The sequence below is a fragment of the Salarias fasciatus genome, chromosome 2, assembly GCF_902148845.1.
Source record: "Salarias fasciatus chromosome 2, fSalaFa1.1, whole genome shotgun sequence".
NCBI classification, from domain to species: Eukaryota; Metazoa; Chordata; class Actinopteri; order Blenniiformes; family Blenniidae; genus Salarias; species Salarias fasciatus.
Genome location: NC_043746.1, coordinates 24,577,849 through 24,605,848, shown reverse-complemented (window position 1 = coordinate 24,605,848; position 28,000 = coordinate 24,577,849). Strand labels below are relative to the sequence as shown.

Genomic DNA, 28,000 nt, shown 5'->3' with positions numbered 1-28,000 from the left:
TCTTCGTTTTCATCACAGATCCATTTACACTAAATAACTGTTTGATGGAGAACAGTTTGTAGAATATTTTGTTCAATCAAATCACTTCCTGCCATTAACTGTGGCTTGAATACTAAGTGGATTTCTTAGCAACACTTGACAGTTTTCGTGGATCTCTGACGGCCGTCTCAGCTCGGCCGTCATGAGGATTAAGACCGTCAGTCGCCTTTCCGTCCATGAATCCATGTGAAGGCCGAATGGATCCGAGTCGGCAGCTGATTTATGGCCGTGAAAAGACTTCCTTTAATCAGAGTTTTTGAAGCACAACATCCTATAATTCCTCAGTCCTCGCCAGGAAAAGATCAATCTCATCCGATGGATTTAACAGTTCTCTGACTCATCATTAACTGAACACATTGTACAGGGTTTTTACTGCATGTCATCAAAGAGTTTCAAGACAAAAGTTTCCATTCTCTGATACTGAACTCAAATGGTTTTGGCTTCATGTGTTTTGACTGCAGTCCTTTTTTTTTTTACATGTTTTATGAATTCTAGTTTATTTTGTGATGTTAATGGATGATACAGTGGCCAGGTCCCCTTAAGATATAGACATCTTCAACTTACTGTTGAACAAAAGTAAAAGAAAGAAGAACTTGATTAAAAAAAAAAAAAAAAACTTTGACTTGTCTCAAACTAACTCTTTCTCACTCTCAAAACAATCCAGGAGCAGAGGGTACAACAGCAGGACAGGCTGGACCAGAATGAGACCAAAAATACAATAATGGTTTGGGGACCAAAGTAATACTCAAAAAGGTCAGAAAAAAATGTCTGGAACTAGTCGAGGAAATGAAACGACAGGACAGCAACAGCACCAAATTAAGATAGAAACAGAACTGAAATGGGCCAAGAGTAGGAGTTATACAGGACTGAAAGAAAACCAACAGAATTTTCGGTAACACTTTACTTGAAGCACCCGGAATAACACATTATAAGTAGTTATAAACACTCATGAATGATCACAATGCTTTATAACCCACTATACAGCATAGGGTTAGGGTTAGGTCCTGATGTTATAAAGCATTGTGATCATTTATGAGTGTTTATAACTATAGTTACACAGTGCTGTAATGTACTCATAATGTGTTATACAGGGGTGCTTCAAGTAAAGCGTTACCTAATTTTGAAACTGGCGAAAAAGTCTGATCAAAACAAAACAGTCAAGCAACAAGAACCGTGACAGGCCAGGAGCAGGACCATAAACAAAACAATGATACTGAAACAAAGTATCAGGACCAAAGAAAGCTCAGGGAGAATGTCTGGGAAAGCACCAAAAAAGGCCAGGAATAGGACCGGAGTAGGCTTGGATGGGAACAGGGTGGATAAAAGATGAAAACATCATCGGAGTAGTATCATGATACTGAAAACGGTCAGAACCAGGACCAGAACAAGAGCAAAATAAAAAATTAAGTAGATCCAAAACAGGACCGCTATTTGCCAGAAACATGAAAGGGACAATAGCAAAACAAGACTGAAACTGGACTGGAACGAGGCTGAAACAAGTCCAAAAAAGACCAGTGCCTGGACTCACTGGACTGGACTGAAGTGAGACTCCCAACAAGATCAAAAAAGATTAAAACAGGTGAGAAGGATGACCTTAGCAGGGAAGAAGTTGTTGGGTAAATACTTTAATTACCGCTACTGTCATGAAACAGCTCTATTAACGGCACTTCAGGTCGTTGTGATACTTGTTCCTGAGACAAGTGCACCAGGTTTATAAGATGTTCTGCTAAAGTGTAAACGTACCCACATGTCCCGGAGATACCAACACTCACACACTACTGTTCCAAACACACTCGATAGTGATGTCAGCCCGTGGTTGGCAGCTGACATCAACACCATATTGTCCAATTGTGAACAAAGTGCAACCTATCTGTTGGGGCAGGCCCAGCCCAGAAGAACATGGAATACAAGCTCTGTTTCATGAGCGATCAGGACCCTTTCGGGGTGAAATACTGCGTGTTTTTCCCTGTAAGGTCCAGCGCTGAACATTACATCTGGATTTTTTCATACTAAGCATAGAATCAAAGAACCGGGTGGAGTCGGACGGCCCTAAGTCCTGTAGGCTCCAACAAAGTGATCCTGAAAAAGACCAGAAATAGGACCAGAAAGACCAGAATAAAATCAAGACAAAAAGGTTAGAAATATAACTTGAATAGTGCGCCCCCCCCCCCCCACCAAAAAAAAAAGAAAAAAAAAAAGACCAGAAACAGGAAAGGAACAGAATCAAAACAGAAGGGTATGAGAGCTGCCAGGAACCGATGAGAAATAAGACCATAACAGTGTCAAAACAACAACAGAACAGACCAGGAGCAGAACAGACCGGAATGAGACTGGAACATGTCAGGAAGAGGCCAAAGGAAGTCTGGAACAGGCCAGGAGTGGGAAAAGACCAAACACAGAACCAGGACAAGACGCCGAAAACATAGTCACAACAAAACTTCAAATAGAGATCGAATGGAACCAGAACTCGGCAGGAACAAAACCCAAAGAGGAAAGAAACCAGAACTGGACAAGAACTTCTAACTTTGTACTAACTGAAGAAAAACAGAAATCTTCATTTCACAAAAACTTCCTTGTAATAAAAAAAATAAAGCAAGTAAAAGTTATCAGATAATAAAACTTTCACATTTATTCTTTATGTGAATCTTCTGAGAGGCCGGGCAGATCCGGGGGCTTTTATACATTAAATCTGGACACACATAAAATACAAACTGCAGCATAAACACCACGAGGACATCACGGATCAGAATAATCTCTGTAATTATTGTTTTTCTAAGTGGTGTGAGGCTGCGGATGAGCATAAAACCCACATTTGTTCTGCATATAATCCCATCAGAGGGAACGAGCATCCCTCCTCTAATTATCCACATCAGCTTTATTGTTAAAGACCTGTGAGAAGCTCCATGTTCAAATCCGAACAAAACAACTTTACCCACGGACGGAGTGTAAGTGGATTACTGTGTGAGCCGAGACGCCGAGCTGCCTGGCTCTGCTGTTCCAGAACGCAACATTTTAAAGATGGTTTTCTCCGAAACTGAGGTATTTAATGATCTTCAGACACATACAGGAAGTAACACACCCACACACACACACACACACATGCACACACAAACACACACACACGCGCGCGCACAGAGACTTACACTTGTAGAGTAATACAGTCACAGAGTAACAGACAGACTAAAAGCACATTTGCACAAATATACTCTCACTCACTCAGTCAAGAGTAAAACACACACACACACACACACACACACACACACACACACAAACACAGGCACACAGTAATACACACAAAATCACTTACACATGTACACACAAAATCACGGAACAACACACAAGCACACACACACACCTACATCTGCACACAAATACTTATACACATATAGAAATATACATATGCAAATGTACATACACTCGTGTGTGTGTGTGTGTGTGTGTGTGTGTGTGTGTGTGTGTGTGTGTGTGTGTGTGTGTGTGTGTGTGACATTGTAAAGGACAAAGGACTCATTAGAGCAGCTAACATGAGCCTCTCCTGCCCCCTACTGTCCACTCAGCAGCGCTGCTTCCTGTCACAAGGCTTCACTCTCTCTCCAGATGTTTCTGGACGTTTCTGGATCATCAGCAGCTTCAAACCTGCTCATTTTTTTTTGTTTTACTCAAGTTGAAATCACATGAAACTACATTCTCACTGTAGTTTGGACTCTTTATATCAGTACAACAGTCGAATTTCTACCTGTTTGCTGCAGGTTCAATAAGCTTCCTTCAGATTTCAAATGATTCACTTTATATTTCAGGATTTTAAAACATTGTTTGTCTTACTATATGGTGTGTTTCTGTGATTATTTGTCTTGAATCACAACCTATATGTGATTTTTAACACTGCTGCTATATGAGGCAGAGATAAGCATTTACCAACACATATTCACACTCAATTTAATAGCTTCCTTTAAAACCTCAACTCTTTTAAGTTAAAGCTGAATTCATTGTGACATCTTGCTGATGAGCTGTGTTGTCTTCTCAGACCGAACTGGTGTCTCAGGTAAAATGATGTTGAAATGCTTTATTTGATTGTTCCAGTGGAGGCAGCCTGCTAGCTTATTTTTATTTTCTCAATCAAAGTTTGGACCAAGCTTGTCATTTTTTTTAACTCAAGTGCTGAGTGATGGCTCTGTAGCTCCGACTAGTGGCCGGCAGCAGCATGACACTCACACAGCCTCGCCCATAGATGATTGATTCGAGTTTTAACAATTTGATTATGACTAATCAAGTTGGGTAATTGAGAATTGAGCTTTTAAGTATTTTGATTTTGTCTTTTTAGGTAAAAAGTTTTTTTTAAAAATAACTCTAATATGTTTCGACTGTGTCTTTGGCACAAACATCCTTTGGTGTTGTTGTATGATGTGCCTTCTATCGGCTGGTTTTACGGTGAAACATGTCAAAGGTGTGTTTTAAAAACACTGAAAGCACAATACTTCGGAAAACAGGCATAATGAACCTAACTGAATGATTATCTAATTACATTTGAGAGTATTTCTGACTGTTTTCAATTATTTAACTGTTGCCAAGGACTTGTTTTTAAATGTTTTCTTCTCATTTTGTTTGCTTTTGGAGTTTTGGACTGGTGTGGATTCACCTGGAATAACCAGTCATATGCTAACGGAAGCGCCGCTCTGGCCTCATACCTCCAGTTTATTTGTTCTTTTACTGCTGAAATACCTGAAAACATGTACTTGCACACCAGTGACCTCGGTGTGTTTTCAGGGGAATGAAAGTCCTGCCAGGAAACAAACACAGGCCAGTCTGAGAGCCGAGTTCAAGCACAGAGGGAAATATTGGACTTATTGAGTATGAACATGAGGTGAGAGGTTGTGTTTGAAGTGCAGGTAGAGTCGGTAGAATCCGGTTTTGGAGAATGAGCCGATGTTTACTCACCTCTCTGTGTCTGGACCGTATGTTCGATGTAGAGAGCAGCGACATGCCACTTCAGGGGATTTTAAAGCTCATAAATTTCTGTCAGTTTTTGTTTGCCTGGCCGTTTTACTCTGGTCAAGTGTCCAACGACAAGATTCAGCATCCATACTTCTCTACATCTGAACTCAAAAGACATCTGGAAATTTGAAAAAACTAGCAGAAAGCATAGAGATTCAACTTTAAGTCTACATACAAATCATTTCTCTAGCGCTTACGGACTTCCACCGTGTAACAGTCCAATCAGAGACCCAGCAGCAACAGTTGTACTCGGAATTATGGTTTGGCACAAAATTTGGCATTTTGCTAACAAACAAGCTAACAAGCATGTTAACATACAGTTAGAATGCCTATATGCCAGTGGAGTGTAAGCTATTGTCTTATTTGCCAAATACTTACATAAATCAGTGTTGCCACTTGTGTTGAGGTTTCTTATTTCAGACCAACGTTTTGAATTTTTTTAGCAGCTGAGCTAATAAACTAAGTTAGACAGAAACAGTACACATATCCTGATTTACTGCCCAGCGGTGTGTCACACATGACGCTGATGGAGCCGCTCCAAAAACAAAAGTCACATTCTGTCCTTACCAAAAGTTTCACTGATCAATTTTCAGCGCTACATTGTTGTCAAAAGTCGGATGGACCAACAGAAAACCAAAGAACAAGAAGGAAAGATGAAAGAAACTGCTTGTAACAAGCAGGGGAGAACTCCCCGGATGTCCTGCCAGCACACCTTTCAGAGACAGCTAGCATGGAAGATGGGCTGAAGATGGTGCCGGTCGAGGTCCTGCTGAACCGCAGCTGCAGGCTGCCGCAACAACAGCAGCAGCCAAGGTGCTAAAATATGAGGACATAAACCAGCTGGAGCTGTCCGGTTTGCAGCGAAGCATAACAGCTGGAGAGACCAAGAAACCGCCACGCGTCTGACCCTTTACCCCGAAAGCCAAGCCCAGCAGACGCTCCTGGATCTGTTGCTGGATGAGGAGCGGGTCCTAAGCAAACTGACCACGGTGCTGGAACAGCGGTTCACAGCGAGCTGAAAGAGAAAAGTTTAAAGCGATACTTCAACATTTTGGCAAATTGGCCCATTTAGCGCAATTCCGTAGTCATTTCAAACAGCATACTTACTTTTTTTGTGAGGGCGAGCTGTTGTTTATTCAGAGGTGAGCCGGTGAAGGTTTTCGGGACGGACACAATGGAAGTGGATGGTGTTTTTGGTTCCCCTCATCAAACTCATAAAATACACAATCCAACAACCCCAAAACACTTTGGTGGACACTTTATAATCAGCACATTCACTACGCTGTGAAATATTAATGCAAAATTACCAGATTGAGTTGTTTATGTGAAGATTGCTAAGATGGAACTACTTACTAAACATGGCGTCTGGGCGTAGTGATTTCAAAAGAAAAAGTAGTTCCCAGTATCTGCTTCAGTGTCGTAACGCTACAATATTATTTGTTGGTGTTCCACAGCGTAGTGAATGTGTGGATTATAACGTGTCCACCAAAGTGTTCGGGGTTGTTGGATTGTGTATTTGATGAGTTTGACGAGGGGGAACAGAAATACCATCCACTTCCATTGTGTCCGTCCCGAAAACCTTCCCCGACTCGCCTCTGAATAAACAACAGCTCGCCCTCACAAAAAAAGTAAGTATGCTGTTCGAAATGACTAAGGAATTGCGCTAAATGGGCCAATTTGCCAAAATGTTGAAGTATCGCTTTAACAAAGAAAGCTATAGGTTGTACTGTCGGCATCAAACTGCTCGCCGGGTAGGGATACCCCAGTCTCCCTGTGGGGGTGCAGGAAGAGTTACCCTCCTTTTGTTCCTACTGGGATTCACTCCAGAGTGGCGCCGCCAACATGTAGCAGTGCCCCGGGAGGCAGAACATTACAAGGTGATCCTCTCCGCAACTCTGCACCCAGCCGGCTGACCACAAGAGGTCCGCCAGTCCCAGTGTCCGATTCCACCGAAGGAAGGTGCGGGGTTCAAATACCGGATCAAAATACCTCTCTGTGTGGAGTTTGCATGTTCTCCCCATGTGTGAGTGGGTTCCCTCCGAGTACTCCGGCTTCCTCCCACGGTCAAAAAACATGCACGTGAGGTTAATTAGCGACTCTAAGCTGCCTCTTGGATGTTAGTGGTGAGTGGTTGTTTGTCTCTATGTGTTGGCCTTGCCACAGACTGGCACCCGTCCAGGGTGAACCCCGCCCTCGCCCATGTGAAGCTGGGATTGGCTCAAGCCCCCCTGTGACCCTTAAAAAAAAAAAAATAAACAAGGTTAGAAAATGGATGGATCATATCATGTCAAAAGTCTCTTAAACAGTATACTTTTAGGTAGTGTCCAGGCTTATTAGCATGATTCTGCTGTGATGATGGTGCAGACCACAAGAGAACAGCTCCACCTTCAGCAATCACATTACTGAGGGTAATGGTTCAGTTTTGTTTTTGTTTTTGTGAAACTGAGGAAAAGTTCATATGCCTGACCTTGAAGTCAACCTTGATATCAGCATCAGTGTAACAGAACCCCCACCCCCCCCCCCCCCCCCCCCCCCCCCCCCCGAAACCACACACACAAACGACACACTCTGACATTTCCGAAAACATTGCACAACAAGGACCACGGGTTGAGAACCAGTGTTGTTTCTGTCAGTTCTCGGTGGTCCTCTGTGAACGCAGACAGCAAACAAACATGATGTACACATCTACTGAGGTTCAGCACACTTTGTACCAGTCGAACAGAGTCTGCCTCACAAACAACAACTGACTTTCTCTGAAGCAGAGCAGATAATTCTCTAAAGAATTCCAAATTTGAAGTAACTACTCACTTGAGTGGCATTTCACTGATGTACTGCTGTTACAAGCTGCTCAATAAAAAAAGAATGTGCCGTCACTTTATCAGTTATTACAGATAAAAATTCATGAGTTACTTTTGATGTCTCATTTCAACACTGTGCGTACAGCTGTGTTGTAGTGTTAGCATTAGCTGAGCTGTTAGCGCTGTGAGGAAGATGCTCTATGGTCTGGATGTTAGTAATTCTTTATGAACTAATGACAACAATAAAAAGCACAAACCCACTAAGTTCTTCTTTCTTTGTAAGAAACAAAACAAACTGTCTCATTTCAGCATTTGCATTTGATCAGAAACGTGTGTGTTTCCCTTGAGAAATGTATTTGTGATGATCTGAACATGAAATGTTTATGTGTGGCAGAGATTTGACGCCACAGTTGGTGATCTTCGATCTTTGAGCGTCCTTCAGTCAGTAAACCCCTCCATGTCAGCCACACCTGCCCCCAGCAACCAATCAGGAGCTGGGATCAGGACACACACACACACACACACACACACACACACACACACACACACATGCGCGCACACACACACGTTTCAGACGACTTGCTCTTCAGAAATGCTGAGACAGCTGCACTGATTAATCTGTCCTCAATTATAAATATTTAAAAAAATACTTTTGTTTCAGTTACTTTGTGATCCTGTCTAACTAAACAGTAACAGTCACGGATTTGACGCATGCATATAGAGAGTGTCTGTGTTCAGAGTTTGTGTACCAGCCGCAGGGTAACTACATGTCACACCACAACAAATGAAAGTCGATATGAAGCGGAAGTTTTAATTCCGTTCCCACTGTGGATGTACTCAGGGATTACTTAACATTTTGACATTTTCCATTAAACACTGAATGGCTCATATGTGTGAGTGAAATTATGTTTATTTTAGTTTTGTGTCGACTTTACTCATTAACTTTTCTTCACTGTCAGCCAGTGGAAAGGCAGCTGTTTAAACGCGTTACTAGCATTAGCATTCTATGACCTGTTGTTTACTTATGTATTTTTTTCTATGCCATAAACGTTAGCTTCAGCGTGACTTCCGTCTTCTGTCCAGCTCACTGAGCTTCCTGGTAGCATGCCGTTGACTGTTGTTCCAGTAGCTGCTTTATCTACTGCGAAGTAGGTGAGCTATTTTTTTGAGGAAGTAACTAATCTCACTTTTTATGACTGTTTGAGACGAAAGCAGGGTCACTTGAAGAGCGACGTTACTGCGAGCTGACTTCCGTCACCGTCTGTGTGAAACGTGATCCAGAAACATGAGCTGCAGCTCCCTCTATGTTTAGACTCTCAGAGCAGCTCCTTCATGAAATAATCCCTCATTTTTTTATGTCGAAGAAGTAAATCTTCTAGTTTTCATCATGATATCAGCACATCGAAGAGAAATCTTCATCTTCCATCATATAGCATTTTGCATTTAGTCCATAAAGTTCAATTTTGCTCCTTCGTCTGCATGTCTGCTCTCTGTGCAACACGGCTTGTTGCAAACTGCAAACAGGACTTCTTATGGCTTTGTTTCAACAAGGGCTTTCTTCTTGGAAAAAAAATGTAAGTGGCGTGAATACTTCTGCAAGCCACCATATACAAGTTTTACTTGTGATTTTTTATCATTTTACTGTTCTCCCACAGATTTTACTACCTAGGAGCTGCACGAATTGATGTTAATTTCTTACTTTTATGATTTCAGAAAGTCTTTTGTGAAAGTTGACCTTCGGAACGTCCTTTTAAAACAAAAATATAGTGGAAATGATCCACTTTATTACATTAAACTTGATTCAGACACCAACTTTCAGACATAAGAACGGACTTTAAACTGTTTCACAAAGGCTTGATAAACATTAGAAGGGAAATAAATATAATTCATTCTGGTGGACTCATTTTAATCAAGGAAAATGTTCGGAAGACACTTTATATTGAAGTTGTTCAAATTTAAAATCGAGGTTTTTATTCCCAATCTTCAACAGCTGTCAGATTTGAGCATTGCATATTCAGCAAGACGTATTTATTCACTTTCTGAAGTCTCTGATTATGTAATAAGTTCAGTTGAAGTGAATCATCTAAGGTCACTGTCATAAACCGCATCACCTTCTCGGGCTAACCAAGCGCCAGCCTCCGCGGGTGAAACATGAAGCCAGTGCGGAAGTGCAGAAAAGCTGTAATACAGGGGAAATTCCAGCAGGGGGCGATGATGTTGGTTTCAAAGAGAGAACCCATTCAAAAATGTTGATTTTCAGAGTGTAAATGAACACATGAAGTGCCCGGTTTCAGAACATGCTCTGGTCTCTATCACTAGTTTCTACAACAGTGGCTTCACCAGACTCTGATTTTCAAATAAATCACCTGTTAATTTTATTTTATGAGTTAAAGCTTTGCAGAAATCACCCTATCACAGCGCCTCCTCTGTCCACGTGATGCAGCCGCGTGATGGGCTGCACCAATCACATTTACATCCAGTTTCAAAGTTCATTATGGAGTCTTCCAACTGGAAGCTTCAAAACAGAATTTCAGAGGTACGGTAAGTTTCGTCCATTTTTATAAACAGTTTATGGGCTAAAATGGATTCCGCTATCTCTGGATAAATGATGCCATGTTGATCTAAAAGTGGTTAATTAGCACTGCAAGCAACACCACCTTGAGTTAAATGTTCTTTCTGATTTGAGAGCGAAACAGCAGCATATTCATCAATATGCTACTGACTGGCTTGATTGTTCTTTACCTCCGCCAAGGAGGTTATGTAATCACGTCAGTTTGTTGGTTGGTTGGTTGGTTGGTTGGTTTGTTAGCAACATTACGGAAAAAGTTATGGACAGATTGCAATGAAACTTTGTGGAAAGATGGGTCGTGGGCTAACTTAGAAGCCATTAAATTTTGGTGATGATCCAGATCACTGTCTGGATCCAGGAATTTTTTTAAAGGATTCTTTTTCATTGCCAGATAATGCAGTCTTTGATATAGTTGGGCATAACGCAACAATAAATGTCAAGGGGGTTTCGCAAAAAATTACAGTGGAACTTCTTCAATGACTCTAAGAGATGTCAGCTGCTGATCCAGATCACGGAAGTATTCCGGATACCAGGATCCAGAACAGACAAAAATAGGGGGATTCCAGAGTGTCAGTCACTGTGAGGCAACACATTGAGATATGAACATGCAACAAACAGCTTTCTCCCATACATTGTTTGTGTTGGGGAGAAATAAAATGTTTTTGACTATATATGGTGTTCTTATTGTTGTTGGTGACTGATTTGAGCTGTGGCGGAGGTCTGCGCTCTCTGAGTGCCAAATTCTAGTTAATAGAATCAAACAAGAACGCCGAGGCACGATGGAAACGCTAAATGAAATAAACAAAGACAAGCAAGGCAAGACAGTAAACAACAATTTGATTAAAAATACAAATTTATTTAGCTTAACTTGAGGGGTGGCATCTGATTGGTTTCTTAAGAGCGGTCCACACCTTACGATTGGTCGGAGTTTTTACTGTCCTTTGGCCGCTACAGTTGTCAGATTTTTTCCGCACTTTTTTCCGTCCACATAATGTATTGACTTCTCCCAGGGGGCAAGGAGCATTTCACTCAGTATGACAAAAAGTGCTTTTAGACAACATCGTCTACTCGAGCTGTAAAGATACATTGAGAGGCATTTGGACACATAATCAGATCAGTAAAATAAACAAAACAAAACAAAACAAAAAACTACCATAAAATACAATAGAAAATAATAATAATCAGGCTCACAACAGTATTTGGTAACTTTCTTTTTTTTTGCAAACTACACATGAAATTACTGGAATGCAATCCTCGATTATCTATTAAAACACATTTCTTTTTCCATTTTTATGTTAAATAATGAAATAATTGTAATTTTGGTGAGTACTATGACCTAAAGTTATTCATAAACCAATTCTACATTCTAAAATGTTTTATCATCATTAAAATCTATTTCTTCTTTGATAATCTACCAGATAGGATTTGAAAAACGTTACTTCTTGTATCAAATACATCCCATTAATGTGATTAACTGTTTTTAATTGAACTAGTCACTCATTTCAATACATACAATCTAAAATTGTCACGAGAAAAACAAATAAATACAAAATAAAACACCTAGCCAGTGAGTCCACGTACTTTATGGTGACACATATAAATCATGAACAGCTTGTCAGGAAACTGATCCGGCAGGTTCAGGTTTCAGGGGTCATAATTTTATTTCTGCTGTGGTGTAACATGACAGAGACCACCCCCACTTACCCCAGTTTACCCCCATCCCTCCCCCACACTGTCTCAGATGGTGGCCACTTAAAAGGAACTGATGGGAAAAACAGAAATACAAAAGTTACCTTTTAACTGCAAGTAATTGCAATATTTAAAAACTTAAAGACACTTACAAAAAGTGAAACTATTTAGTATACTTTTCAGAAACTAATCCTCGGTTAAGTAGTAGTTATTTTAGAATACTTTTAGTTTCGGTCTTGTAGTACTATGAGTATAAAAGTGATAAAGTATATGACATGTAAATTAACTAAGAGTGAAAGTAAATACTGTCAAACCTTGTGAGTTACAGTTTACATTGTACTCAAGAATATTTAAACTTTACAGAGGTGGAAAAGTACTCAAAATGGGCAAAGTATCTAAATTACAAGTAGTAATGTATTATGGTTTATTGCTTCAAGGCCTCATAAACATACAAGTGATAAAGTGGATTCCATGATGTAGCAAAGTTTAAAAATTTCTAGAATCCCCCTCATTTAGTTGTATTTTCAACAAGAATGCAAAGTTACAACTTCAAATGTGATTATTTATATTTTTTTACTTTTAATATTTGTAACTTAGTAGAAGTAAAAGGTAATTTAAGTTTTGATAACAAATATGTCTGACCCAGAAGACATTTCACGCAGAAAACTGATATTTCTGAGTATTTAGACTTTTTCTCTGCACTAGAACTTAAAGAGAACAAGATGGATTAAAGAGAATAAAAGCTGAGAGAGTTTATAGGAACTCTTTCCTCCTTTCCTAGAATTTGACCTGAAAAGGACAAAATGAAACATGTAGAAGAATTTCTGTGCCGCTCTGCTTATCTGGTCACGCTGCTGTTTTCTGGTAATTTTCCATAAAGTGTGAAAAAGTGAGCAATCTGTTATCAGCCAGTTGTCACAAATGCAGGGGCGTGTTGCTCTGACACGTGAGTGCACGAGCCATCATGCACACCCACACACACCCACCTACATTTACAGCTGCCGGCTGGCCTCAGTAACAACTTGGCGACTGCAATATTCCCTCAGATGTGGTGCTGTGCTCTCTGTTAATCAGAGGCTACAGGTGTGCAGTGAGGTTGCCATGGAGATGAAGTTGTCTGGGAATTAAATCAGGTTACCATGGAGATTAAATGAACTGTAGTTGGTAAGTGAGGTCATCATGGAGATTGAATGATCTGCGGATGTTAAGATGGGCTGCAACTCTGTAAACATGGCGTTGTTACCATAGTGATAATCATCATGCCATATATTTATTCATAAATAAAATCCTGATAACATAGTTTACACTGTCCTATTGGTAAACGATCAAATAACAGAGAGCAGCAGATATAACAGTCCACTTGAAAGCAAGTTCATTCCTACAAAGCTTTTTCTACAATGTGAATTAAATTCATATAAAAAAAACAAAGGATTTTGTTTTGGTTTGATTTTTTCAAACATCTCTCTTCTTTAAAGATATGTATTTATTTATTTATTTGTTTACTTACTTACTGACTTGTCCATTCATCCATTCTGTGTGACATTCTGTGCTGTTCAAATAAAGTTTGTTGCTTTTTTTCCTCCCACCGGTATTTTCCTCCTCATGGCTCATTTCCATGTCGGCCTTCTGATTGGCTGGTGGTCTCAAGAGAATGCTAGCTTCTGATTGGTCGTCCGCTCTGACTCTCAAAGCCGTGCTGCATCCTGATTGGCTACCTCCTCCGCCCCTCTCTGCACTGTGTGTGTGTTTTTTTTTCCTTCCATCCAAAACGCGTTAAAATGTGAACTTCTCCTCAGAGCGATAAGAAGCGCAGAAAGCTGACGCACCGCGAGACTTTTTGTGAATTATTTATTCATTATTTTTGGTTGTTGTTGTCGGATGAGAGACGCAGCGGAGCGTGGACATGCCAAAGTCAAAGAGTTTCCATCTGGACGACTTCATTGCAGGATGGATTGGAGGTGAGCAGACAAACTCCTCATTACATCTGATGATTTTTATGCCATCAGCATGGTGCTTGATTGTTTTTTTTTGCACATTCAAAACGATTTCTCTTGCACCCACATGCAATGTCAACAATGGAGGGTTTCCAGAAACAGCCCCCCCGCTGCTCTCTCTCTGTACACAAACACAGCCTCATCTCTTGTTTTCACTCCGAATTTAAATTTAGCTGCTCTTTGAATCCTCCTAATCCACTCAGATGTACTTTTTCATGCTGCAAATGGAGGATTTATTCATGTTTAGTTCATAAAACGCCGGTTTCATGATTCTCACTGCAGTGGCGGGATTGGCCGCTAGGGGCGCTGGAAATGAGCAATGAACTTCATAAACAGCAACAAAAACGGACAAAATCAAACTTTTTAGGTCCAAAACGGCATTTTAGCTTTAATTGTGATTAAAAATATATTTTATTTATGGATTAATAATTTAAATAAGTGACTCCTAAAAATCCAAGAGAAACTGAAAAGACACCAAAAAGAAAAAAAGAAAAAGATTTTTTTCCCCTGAGTTTAAAACTACATGGACAAAATATCAACATTGTAGTTTAACACAACATTTTTCAATGAAAAAAAAAGTTTACTGCAATTTAGACCAATTAAACAATATTTAAAATTCTACTGAGCCTATTTGACTTCAATACACATTTATTATTTGTTCTTTCCATGTCAATAGGAGGTTTGGTTTATGTATTTTGCCCTCAATGTAGTTTTTTGTTTTTACATATTTTACATGTTTCATGCTCAAGGAAGAGAGTCTCACAATGCTTATCTCACAAGATCTTTATGGTAATTACATAATAAGGACATAATAAGACAATTCCAGTGAGATGTTATTTATCTGTAATAAATCATTGTCTGATTTTTTATCTCCATTTGGTTTATTTTTTTAACACCAAACACAACAATCTGTTGTTGTTTTTAGTTTTAGCTGCATAACAAGTGAACTAAAGTAGAGTGTTGCTTTGAATTCTCTTCATTTTCACAAACCTCTCTTTTGTATTTCAGTCTCTTAAAAGGTTTTCTCTTGAAACAGAAATTGCTAGCATAAATTGTTGCAGCAGACCTGCCACTGACTGGAAGTTAACCAGAGTTCAACAGAATGAAAAGATCAGTGGTGAACTTTATTGATATCTGAGGACATTACGAAACTGAATGTGACCCAATTCAAGTGTAAACATTTATGATCATAGCTGAACGGAGCCTCGTGGTCATATTGTCTCAGTAAAAAGGAAGCAATCGAGCAGCGAAAATCCTAACATGATGACAGACTCAGCAGCTGTAATGTTAATGTCTGAAAATTATGACATAAGTTATCAATGCTAGCGTTTCAGCGGTAAAATGGTTAATAACGATCAGTAAGCAGTTATAATGCTCATTGCTCACATAAGAGAAAAACAGGATCACATATAAAACCGGTTGACATTCAGTTAGGAGCTGTAATGCTAACTCTTGATCCACAATATGGAGTTATGAGCTGTAATGCTGAAGTTTGAAAATGTTGTACCAGTTTAGATTAATCCACGTCTTCAACTTATTGATTGAAGTAAATTTGAATAAAGAATCTGGTTGACTTTTCAATCTCAAAACACTATCCAATGAGAGTCAGTAGCTGCTCAAAAAGATCTGTAATGTGTCCACTATGAAAAAGTAACAACGCAATGCTAGGACTGCCAGTTTCTCTCTCATGATCTGAAATATGAACAGCTCAGTAGAGCAGCTGTAAACACTGAGATCCCTGAACCTCTTGATAGGTTCTCCTCACTCCTCAGCTGGAGCCGGTTGGGCCTGTGGTTCTCCTGGGTTCGGGTCTGTGCTGGAGTGGAGCAGTGGGCTGTTTGGGTTATAGATTGTGCAATGCATTTTTGTGTGCGTTGAGGCGTCACTGGGAGCTGCAGAAACAAGAGGTTAATAAGAGCACAATAGCTCCCGTTAGCAGCGAGGCCCCATCGTGGCTGCCCAGTTTCACCAGTGTCCTGCTGTCCTGGTGTCACAGAACTCTGCAGCTCCGGTTCCGCTCCACTGAAATCCTGTGACTGACTGTGTTCATTCATCTGTACTCACATCTGTTACTCTTATCAGTCGCTGTAACTTTCTCAGTCATTTGATCTGTCTTTCAGCAGTCGCTTTACCCATGGTTTCATTTGTTTTTGGTTCTATTCCAGACACAAGTTTTGTATCTCTTTCAAAACTCAAAATTTTAATCACAATATTGTTTAGAAAATAGTTTTCTGCTAACTAATGAACTTTGTAAAAGAAAAAAAAAATTCTTGATATTTTTCAATCCAGTTTTAAAGCTTCTCGCAGCACAGAATCAGAACTTTTAAGGGCTTTTCGTGAATTTCTTTAAGCCACCGACTCTAGATGGTGTGCTGTCTCAGTGTTCTGGGATGTGATGTTTGCTCTTGACACAGTGGACCATGACACCCTGTGGAGTGGGTGAGGATGAAGAGCATGGCGTTGTTATGGTTCAGATCAAACCTGTGTCTGCCACTGCTCCTCTGTCTTGTGGTGTTCCACAGGGTGCACTTTTGGGTCATCTCCTGTTTTCTCTCTCTTTATTTCCCCCTTGGATCCAAACCCAGAAAACACAAGATTTATTATTTTCATGGCTTTGCAGTTTCTTTTAAACTGTGTTTCAGGATTGCTTTGAGGATTTCCATCTGTTTTTAATTAATCTGCAGCAGCAAACAAACAAGTCTTTACCTTCGAGCTCTCTGGTCTAACAACAGTTCTATAAACTTTTCTGTCTTCCTGCGCTGCTTTCAGGAGCCTCCAGCGTAGTGGTGGGACATCCGCTCGACACGGTCAAGGTACTTGCATTATCTTTTCTGTGGGTTTTTCCTCAGTGTGTTCCATATAGCTCACGTTTATTGTTATCGAGATATCAGCATGTTGCTGCAGTGCTGCTGGTGGGAACTGCAGACATACTTCTAAACTCGGGACTTTCTTCTTTTTCCCTGCAGACTCGACTCCAGGCAGGAAAAGGTTACAAGAACCTGACGCACTGCGTCCTCACCATCTACAGGAAGGAATCGGTAAGCAGGAAATACTCACTGTTCTCTGTCGTAATTGTTTTTATTGTCATTGCTTAACAAAATCGATTGTAAGTGCAGTTGGTACATGTGCCAAAAATATAAATATATAAGAAAAGATGCAAAGTGTTCACTGCAACAATACATCAGCATGCACCTAATACAGCAAAATACATTTAAAAAAATACTGAAATGTAAAACTTCCAAAACAGCGAACAAACCAAAATGTCCCTATTACACTAAAATATATCAAATACGAATAAGATGAGAAAATCCAGCAAATTAAATCAAATATACCAAAATACACCTAATTCCAAAATCTCCTTAATATACCAATCTACATCCAATATAGAAAATACACCCATCATGCTAAAATACATTAAAAACACATAATACATCTAATACACCAAAAGACATTAAAATCCACCAGAATACACCTAATAGAGCTAACACACTGAAGTACACTTAAAAACCTATGAACAAACAATCCAAAATACACCTTCCAAGTCAAATATACCATATTCACCTCTACATTCACCTCTTTATTAATGACAGGTATAAAGGACATGAAATAAACCATCCTTTGTCTTTGATACCACTTCATCCGGTTCAGGGTGGCAGCAAGCCGGAGTTGATCCAGGTGAACTGTGGGTGAAGAAAAAACATCAAATACAACAAAATCAATATCGGTCCATATGATCAAGCAAATTTAATGAGTAGACTCTGAATTCAGTTATCAAATATTCACCCATCTCTTGATTTATTCGCTCCTCTTTACCCATTAGCAATGCACCCAACAGCCACTCTGAACAATGTCCGCCTGTCCTATTTCGTAGGTGTTTTGTTCATCGTATTGGATCACGTGCAATGACTTGTACATGAAAGTGCTTGTCTAATATTAGATGGCCTCTTTTTTTTAATTGAAATCAGGAACACGTGAATTTATTGATTCTGTTTTGGTTCTGTTGAGTCTGTGACCTACTTCCCAACTTCAATAAAAACCCGTCGGTCCATTCAGTTGTACGGAGGAAGCAATTTGCATGTTTGAACACAGAAACCACAGAAATGTTCAAGTTTGCCTTCGGCTCCTTTTGTTCCTCGCTGCTGACGAATCAGATCTGACGCCGCTCATTTCAAACCACAGAGCTATTTATCCAGGCAGAGAACAGCTGTGTTTCAGCGTGAGCACCATCCTTCCCCCCCCCCCCCCTGCTGCTGGAACACTAAATTTCCCCCAAAGAAGACAGTCCAAAACATTTGGCAGCAGCTGCAAACATTTTTCTGTCTTTGCACACTTGGCAGCTCTCAGTTACGTTGGTCTGCTTTAAGTCTGTCCTGTTTTTCTCACTCTGTTGTTTTGGTCTACTTATTCTGAGGACTCAAACTTCTAAACCCTCAAACTGGAAAATGAGAAAAGTTGTTTGAACCTTTCTCTCTTGATTACTGCAGTGCTTTATTTCTTTTGATGTACTTTGTGACAGTGGCTTTCATGAGTGCTATATATTGGTGTTTATGGCGTTGTTATTGCTCTGGGATCGGCAGGGTCACCCAAGGTGAACGGCGCTTCCCATTCATTCTGTATGGGAAGCGTTACTGTTCGTCAATAAATCCCCAATAAGTTTTTCCATACTGTTCACTACTTGATGCAGCTTTAGTTGTTGTCCATCTCTTGGCGTTGGGTCTCTGATCACCCGTCTCTTCTGGTTCTCAGGCCATGGGCTTCTTTAAGGGTCTGTCCTTCCCGCTGGCCACCATCACGGTCTACAACTCGGTCGTGTTCGGCTGCTTCAGCAATGCTCAGAGACTCATAAGCAAGTATCGCCATGGCGACGGGCGCCACCCCTGTGGGCTGCTGGACCTGACGGTGGCCAGCATGGTGACGGGCCTGGTGTCGGTGGGTCTGGGAGCGCCGGTGGATCTGGTCAAGATCAGACTGCAGATGCAGACTCAGAGTCTGCGGACAGGTATGGGGAGATGAATGTTAAAAGATGTAGCTTTATTTTTCATGCTTCATTTGTCTGTTTGCCTTTTATGTTCCCATCCTGGTCTCAGTTAGCTATAAGGCTAGCATATAGTTTTGTAGTGGCCGGTGCTGAAGTACATTTTCAAAACTAGACAGTTCCTTCTTTAGCCCAGCATTCCCATGATATCCAAATTAGACTTGTTCCTAACTTTCTCACCCTGTTGGACTTAATGGTTAGTTTGATTGTATTCCCAGCTAGCTAGTGCTCGCCACCTGTTTTAATAATATTTGGCGATAGCGTGCTGATGGTGGAGATTTGTAGACAGTTTTGATGAAAAAGCCCCAAAAACTGATGATATGAATGATTTTCCACAAAAAAAATTAAAAGAAGCATGTAAGAAGTAAGTGCATGTGTATTCCTCTAGCTGCACGCCATCTTCCATGTCTGTGGTCCTTCTTGGTAGCACCTTAGCAAACTGTGTCAACAGCTCGTTGGTTAATCACATGATCAATCACACACTAGCAACTAGGACTGAACCATTTTAGGAATAGATCTAATTTAAATTTTTCTGGCAGATGTTATGATTTCAATTTTATTTGCGATATTTCTTCATATCAAGCTTCAGTGCAATATTCACCCTGCACAGAAAAAGATTTTAAACATGACAGAAAATTGTATTGTACCATCAAAACATTAAATGCTGTTTACTCTGAAGCCAGGATGAATACTAAAAGGTAAGAATTGGTTCCAGCATGTATTTATTGCAGAGGAACATGCATGCACATTCCTTGAAGTCCTCGACCATTATCCTCCCACCTATCCACACGATGGATTTTTAGCTAAGCCCCGCCACTGAATACAAACGAACCAATAGTGTTACAAACCAATAGTTACCCAGAAACACCCTCTCAGACATCGGCGCAGAGGACACAGAGGTCCCAGGTGGTGACGGCCACAGTTATACTTGAAAGAATGAAGCACGGAATAAATCAGAAAAGCCTCTTTTTCATTGTTTGAATTCCTCCGCTAGCTTAGCATTAGCATTGTCATTAGCATTAGCATCAGCGATGGCTTCTACGTCTTCTCCATTTCCTGTATCTTTCATCTGCTCAGTGTGCTTTGTGTTTCTCACTTGGCCTCCATCAGTGATAACAGGATCTGGTTGAAATGTTCTAGTTTGTTCGCCAAACATGCAAGCTAGCAGCACTGAGGACATTTCCAGACACATTTTTTTAAAGACACCAGTTCGTTTTTATTGAGTCTGCATTGCCACCACCTGGACATTAGCCTTGTCTTAATTAGCGTAGCTGCTAGGTAGACGTTGACACAACAGATCCTGGGTCAGTCAGTGGCGCCGCTAAAAAAACGAAGCTTTTGCGATCGCACTGTCTGAATCAGAAAACGATAAATCGTTCAGCTCTACTGGCAACTGCCATCGGTCTGAACAGCAGCCTGTGTGGGAGGAAGCCAGGCAAAATATGTATCACACTGGTGTTACCCATGTGGAAATATTTCTTCTCACCTTTGATGTGGGAACAGACTGTCCTCTGCGTCAGGCGCTGCAAGCCTCACTGTCTAGCTACAAGAAGGTGCAAGTATGCGCCTCGTACGGCCAGTTTGACTGATTTTATAGCTTCTGATTGAAGGTCATAATTCAAGGAGTTGGTGTTATTTGAAAGTGGATCAGTAAACTAATAAACGTTAGGTCAGAGCACTTCAGTCAATAAAAACAACTGAATCATAGACATGAGACAGCTTGGTGCAGAGTCAGTGTGAGCACGTCATGGACAGTTTACGTGCACAGATAACTTTCACAGGCAATGTAAATGAGATTCCAAGAGTTTTTTTTTTTTCATGTGTATTTGGACTAACTCAGTTAACTTATCTCACGATTTGTGCATTTACACCAAATAGATGCAGACATCTTTTGGAGGGCGTGTCCTGGCTCTGCAGCCAATCAGAAAGTTAGATTTTCCCGCCCCCTATGTTGTGACATGCTTGCAGATTTTTGGGGGCGTCTACTCCGCATCAACACGTAAACGACTTACATAACATGATTCATTAAATATTCTTTATTAGAATATCAATGTCTGTCCATCAATCTGGACAGTTCCGGTTGGGAACCGTTGTTTGGAGCAAACAGACTTCAGCAGCTCTTCCAGAGTTTACATGGTTTCATGGTTTCATTGAAATTTCCCCTTTTTCTTGGTACTTTGAGGTCTTCCTTTGTCAAGTATGTGACATTGTCTGACGTGGCTCTCTGGTTGGTCCCTCACAGAGAACGTACAGTGCTGGGCGGGAAACGTGTCGAGCGGTGGCGGCGGCGGAGACATCGGCGTGCGCTCCGTCCACCTGCCCAGCCAGCAGGCCTACCGGGGGCCCATCCACTGCATCAGCAGCATCCTGCAGACCGAGGGCGTCCAGGGTCTGTACCGGGGGGCCGGGGCCATGGTTCTGAGAGACGTCCCCGGCTACACGCTTTACTTCATCCCCTACACCATCATCTGCAACATGCTGACCCCTGAACACATATCCAGCCCTCATCCTTTCGCCATCTGGCTGGCCGGAGGCCTCGCAGGTACACGTGCATTTTATTCTGAAAGTTTCTGTCCACTTGCTTTGCTTTAACCAGGGATGTTTTTCAGAAAACATAGTGGAGGCACCATCATGCTGTTGGGCTGCTTGTTTTTTTTTTTTTCTGGATTTCAACTTTATTCGCTGTGTCTGCTTCAGACTTCTATTTGTTTACCACTGCTACTGGGTCATAGCTTGTTTTGTTTGGGCATTACTGGGTAAAAGTGTCTCTAGTGGACTTTATTCTGTTGTTTCTGGCACGAGAGTCTCATTTGTTGATTCTTGCACCAGGCTATACTGCGTGGCCTGTGGTCATGCACTCAGATATTAATATGGCAGTTGTATTTGATTCTTTCTGGTACTGCTTTACATTTGGCTGCCTATGGAACTGGATTCACATTCATTGCCATTATTATTTCAAGGTATAATCTGAAATTATGATTGTATTTGTTGCTAATTTATTTCTGGTTGTTCTTTAAAGTTGTGGTTCAATAAATACCTTTAATAATTTCAATATACTGTAAATCAAAAAAATTGTGGTAATTATTTTGGCCGTCATCGTACAGTGTAATTTAGGCATGACAGACACTGAAAACTAAATCCAACATGTCTCTGGTTCTAATTCGATGATTCTAATTCGTTGTTTCTGGCACTTAATTCTTGTTGTCTTATGGGAATTATATTTGCTTTATGAAATCATAGATGATATGATCTTTTCTTCTTTGAGTACTAACTGAAGACTACACTTTATTGTAAATCAGACCGCCTCGTGTTGTTTGCTTGGAAAAACCTTTTACGGTCATTTATCTGCACTTTTACAGCAGCGTTCGATTACTTCCATTGTTTTTATTGACTGGTGAACTGCCGGGTGACACTTGCTCCATTAAGATATGAAGCGAACTCGTGTGGCCTCACCTCTCCTTCGATGGCAAACTGACCTCAAACGAAGGAAAAAAATCAATGCTTAGAGCTGAAACTGTCACGGCTGAACTTCCACGTGAAACTTCCACATCCTCTTGCTGAATATTCGGTGGGGGGGGGGCTCACCCACCTTGTGGTTTCCAGATGTGGGTCGTTCAGCTGCGAGCACGTGACTCCATCTAAATGTGGCTGAGAGGAGGCGGGACTCATCTGGGGCCCATAAATCTGTGGGGCCCCGATGTCTGCTTGACACGAGGCCAGAACGTGAGGCTGCGCCTGCTGCCAAGACAAACCTCACACTGAAACACCCCCCCACCCCCACCCCGAGCTCCACCCGGACCACTCTGTTCCCGTCGTTCAGCGAACTCGCTGCCATGTGGCGCATGTCTTAGTTCTTCTCTCACTCTCTTGCTAATCTGATGCACATTGACAACGAAAATGTGCCTCAAAAATTCCACAAACCGGTTTTATTTGCCTCTCAGAGGCACATTGTAGAGATAAAAAGACTGAAAATAAGCTCAGAAACAAGAAAACTATCAAGTTAGGAGACAATTCCCAGTTATAGAGAAGGTGGTGAAGAATCAGGATCAGTGTTACTGAGCTGATCATGTTAAAGAACATGTGGAACATATCTAACTTAACTCAGGGGTTAATGCACTTCATTATTAGTTGGAATTTGAGCAGTTTGTTTTTTTATAATCATTATTGTTTTTGTTGATGATAATAATGATACTAAAAGTTTCCACTTGTCTGTATTTGGTCTAATTATTTAAAGGAATCTAAACCCCTTCATGTTCATTCTTGCTGTTCTCAGACTTAAAAGAACATTCTGTCCTTTCTTCTCATCATCTCTGATTGGCCGTGTTAGGAGGACCTATGAGAGTCCAGTACATCACTGCAGACTCTCACACTTTTTTTTTTTTGTAGTCGTTTGACTCAGGTTTTTCTGTTTTTTTTTTCATCTGAATGCAAAATGAGCGATTTGTATCTCAGCTCACTGATGGTCTCCTCCTCCTCCTCGTCCTCCTCAGGGTCCATCTCCTGGATCACGGCCACGCCGGCCGACGTGCTGAAGAGTCGGATGCAGGCGGACGCTCAGCTGCAGAGGAAGTACCGAGGCATCCTGCACTGCATCGTCCACAGCTACAACACGGAGGGAGCCCAGGTGAGTGATCCGAAGGGGCCATGTGACCGCCACGGTATGTGAGGGTCCTCCATACCTGAGTGGCGGTTCCAGGAGTGGCAAAATGAAGCAAATCATATCAATACAATTTATAAAATTTGTTTATTTCAGCAAGAGTTACTGTTACAACAATAAGTTTTGCTAATGCTAAAGCTAACAACACACACAGGCAGCAGTACAGAGCGAGACAGCAGCTCTCTAACTGTTTCCACCACTTATATCCATTAAATTCATTTGTTTAATTGGTTTTAAAAGGAGTTTAGCTATTAGTAACTGTTACAATATTAATTCCGGCTAATGCTAAACCTAACAACCAACATTGGGAGCTGTGTCTGTTTTCAGCTTTGACTGAAGTTTTGACAGAAAATGCATTAACCAGTTACTTTGTTGTTGCATACAGCTCCTAGAAAGGGAAGCTAACAGATATTTCAGCATGCTAATGGTAACGTAGATTCAGGCTAATGCTAATGTCAGCAGGACAGAGTTCCCAAAGTAAGTTTTCTCAAATTGCAACAAAGCTACTCTGGATTCAGTTCCTGCTGTTTTGACCTGAGTTTGAAGCTACTGCAGCTGGGTAGTGATCGCTAACTGGGTCACTGGCTAAAGGCTGGTTCAGGTTTTGTGACTAAGCTGAACGTTATGGCCGCAGCTCCTCAGATGGTTTTAATGGTTCAATAATGAAACAACACTCCACATGACCACGTGTGAGCAGGTTTGTGTTACAGCTTTGGCAGCTGGGACACCAAGCCCCCCCCCCCCAAAAAAAAAAAAAAGAATAAAAAGAAAACACAAACATGCAGCACTAAAACAACGTGGAGAGAAAATGACGCAGCCTGGAGAGGAGCCTAAAATCATGATGGGCTCAGATAAACACATCTGGTTCCCACATTGTGAAAGTGTGTCAGAGAACTTGTTTATAAAAAGCTCCTGCGGGTTGACGCCAAGTGAGGCTTTGGAACCGAGTTGTCTTCTTGGCCCGAAAATCAACAACACACATGATTCTCGGTGCTGCGTTCAAGTGCGCCCGTTCGTGCCGCAATCTGGTGTCCGGTTTCATGCTGCGTTCAGATGCAGAGATGTGTGCAGTGAAGACGAGGCCTCTGAGCCTTTCAGAGGACTGGGGGAAAGTGAACTGATCTCAGATCAGTGTTTCAGGTTCCAGTCGCTGTACATGAGTCCGTAAACACGAACGTCTGCAGGTCATTGAAATCAAACGGCTGCCAAATCTGTACAAAGTTCAGCAAAATGCAACTCGTCAAGCTTCTTGAAATCTTCTTAAAACCACTGAAACAAGTCGGGGGCTTTGGGGGGGGGAGGGGGGGGGGGTGGTGAAGGGAAGCTGAAACTGTGGCAACAAGGAGTCCTGAAATCAACGCATGGTTGCCTGGCAACCAGAGGCGACTGAAAAACAACTTGTTTTTACTCTTCTGTGAAAGTTAGCACACAGTGATGTGGGGATTTACAGCAGGAAAGATTTAAGGTTCAAAACACATTTTTAGAGACTTCTAAGCTTCTTTTAATACAAGTGAAAACAAACAATAATCACATTGCTGGAGCAACAACCACAAGGTGAATTATGCTACATACATCAGAGTAAAGAGGGGAAAAACAAAGTTATCAATATTTTGTATATAAATGTTACAGTATTTAAATATTTACCTGTTAAATCATACTCAATTTACAAATAAATATTGTCAAAATCTGTGTAAACCATTGGTACTGCTCCCTAAAAAACAGTGTGAAACTTTCACAACACAGAAGATTTAACAAAACTTTCATCAAAATTACATGAAAAAAAGGCTTCAATCAGTAACGTGTATTTTATAGTTTGAAAATGTCCTCAGAATCATAGATTTCTGTTTAGACAAGAACTGATGATCTGCAGGTAAAATGTCCTCCATGTTCGTAGTCCTTCAGCTACATGCTGTTTTCCATGTTTGTAGCAACTAGTATCAGCAGCTGATTGGCTTCTTCACCAGTTTACATCCTGAGACATTTCTGATTGGCTGACACTCTTCAGAGGACCAATCAGATGCTAGCATCTGTTCCAGGAGTTATTTCAAGTTTCGGTTGCTTCCAGTACCTCGTAATTGTAACCCAGTCTCTTTGTTTGTGCAGGTCTTTTTCCGCGGAGCGTCAGTCAACGCGATCAGAGGCTTCCCAATGAGCGCCACCATGTTCCTCACCTACGAACTCTCTCTGCGCTTCTTCAGGAGTCTTTAAAGGTCTCAGACACTCTTCAGACTCATCTGTTTGACAAAAGGAGCACAAAACAAAGGAGGGAGTCAAGACTGTGGACAAGAGCCTGGTGGGAGACACTTGATGGACATAGTAACTCATAGTGAATATGACACACACACCCAGACGAGACCACCAGTGAAGGGGTGGGGCTCAGCGATACCATCACACATTTAACAGAAAGAGAAAAGAAGACAGTCTGATGTGGTTTCAACACAAAATATTCATGTTTTGACCCACATCAAGACGTTTTTTGACTCAGAAATGAGAATAAAGGGAAGAGCACTTTTAAATCTCAGCAGGACGAAATGTTTCTTCCTGTTCAGACTAAAGCTTTTATTGCAGACTTCGTCACTTTCAAACCCGAGTCTTAAATTCCAGGTTCGTTTCTTTATTTGCAGACGACTTGTCTCTAATTAGTTTTAATTGAACTTAGTCTTTATTAATGAGCTTTTACCATGAAAATGTGAGGTAGTCATGTTTACAGTGTTTGGGACTCGTGTTGGTTCATCTCCTCCTGTATATACATCCATGTGTTTCTTACATTAAGAAAAGTGAGTTTACAAGTTATTTTAACTTCCGCTGGACAGAATTTTCTCTCGGGAAGTTTGAATGAAAACTTTTAAAGCTAACAATGCACAAACATTCTTCTTACCAGTTTTATATGCTGAAAAGGTTAATTTTTCAAAAAAACTTACCCTTTTGGAGATTATAAAATCACATGTTGCCTTATGAAAGAGTATTTTTAATTTTCAGAGTAAAATGAGTGAGTCGTGTAAAATGAAATTTTTCTGAAATGAATCATCTGTTCATTATGTGCAGTATTTTAACAAAAAAGAATGCTTAAAAATTCATCTGTGATATTTTCAGGCTGTGCTCCACAGTGTTTAAGCTCTTTAGCTTGTAAAATAGTCGGTCTGCAGTAACATACCTTCCAAGTTACATCTGATGATTTGTAAAAGATACAACTTACACCTTTATGCAGACGATACACAGCTTTTCTTTAGAGTATTTTGAAAACTTTGTTTTCATGCACAAATATCTTTGATTATGTGAATGATGAAATTAATATAAAGATAATCAAATTGTCGTCACAGCCTTTGAACAAGTGTTGCTGAATACCAACAAAATGTGCTTTTCCTATCAATTGATGTGAATTGTTAGAAATTGATCCACGTCTTCGGATGTGTTTAACTTGTATAATGTTTATTTCCAGCTTCAAACTGGAAAAAAAATTGTTTGAAAAACATCTTTGGAAGACCAATGGAAGGAATACGTTTTAGTAAATTTAAGGTTGAAAAGCCTCCGAAGCTCAAAAGCTCAAATAGGTATAAGGTGAAAGAATATGAAGATAATTGAGAAACTTTCATTTTTTTCAGTCAAACTGAAACATGTAAATGTGTGTTATCTGCATAAAAGTTTACAACTTTAATTAAAGGTATCATATAGCATGGGACAGTTCATTTAACTTTGGAAAGTTCAGTTCAATGTTTTGTTTTGTTTTTTAATATGAAGTAATCCTTTTTTTTTTTTTTCCAAATTGTATTGCAACAATCCTTCTGCTCATGTAAATAGGTGTAAATATGTAAAGTGCCCTTCCAGATCCTGGAGAGCCACCACAGTTTTATTGTACATAAATAAAGCTTTAGAACATGCAGGTTTTTCTTCTTTTCAGCAGCTCCTCTCACACTGCAGAGATAAACTTCTTTCCAGATAAAGGCTGCACACTGTTCTCACGTGTTCCTGAGAAAAAGGGTCATTTCTTCACACTGTCGACCACGGCACTCCAGCCTGCAGCCCCCTGATAAGAACCTGAAGCCCCTCGGTCACTTTCACCACCCACCCTCCCAAATCAACTGTTCTTTCACCAGACAGCCACCAGGGGGCAGCATACACCAACACACTGAGGCAGAGAGGCTTTAAGTCAAATATTTCTTTGAAATATTCATATTTAGTGTATGTTTTTATTTGCAAAATGCACCATTCATGATAAATTCAGAAATA

The 28,000-nt window shown here is 40.6% G+C and overlaps 1 protein-coding gene across 1 annotated transcript; it reads left to right on the top strand.

Annotated features, from left to right (window-relative positions):
- The first annotated feature begins 13,910 nt into the window (after positions 1 to 13,910).
- slc25a48 (solute carrier family 25 member 48) lies at positions 13,911 to 27,649 on the top strand. The gene is made up of 7 exons (XM_030102028.1): positions 13,911 to 14,045; positions 16,851 to 16,894; positions 17,048 to 17,119; positions 18,828 to 19,080; positions 21,359 to 21,658; positions 23,607 to 23,740; positions 25,877 to 27,649. The coding sequence occupies exons 1-7, from the start codon at positions 13,991 to 13,993 to the stop codon at positions 25,979 to 25,981; spliced, it is 963 nt and encodes a 320-aa protein (XP_029957888.1). The 5' UTR covers positions 13,911 to 13,990; the 3' UTR covers positions 25,982 to 27,649.
- The last annotated feature ends 351 nt before the right edge of the window (positions 27,650 to 28,000 follow it).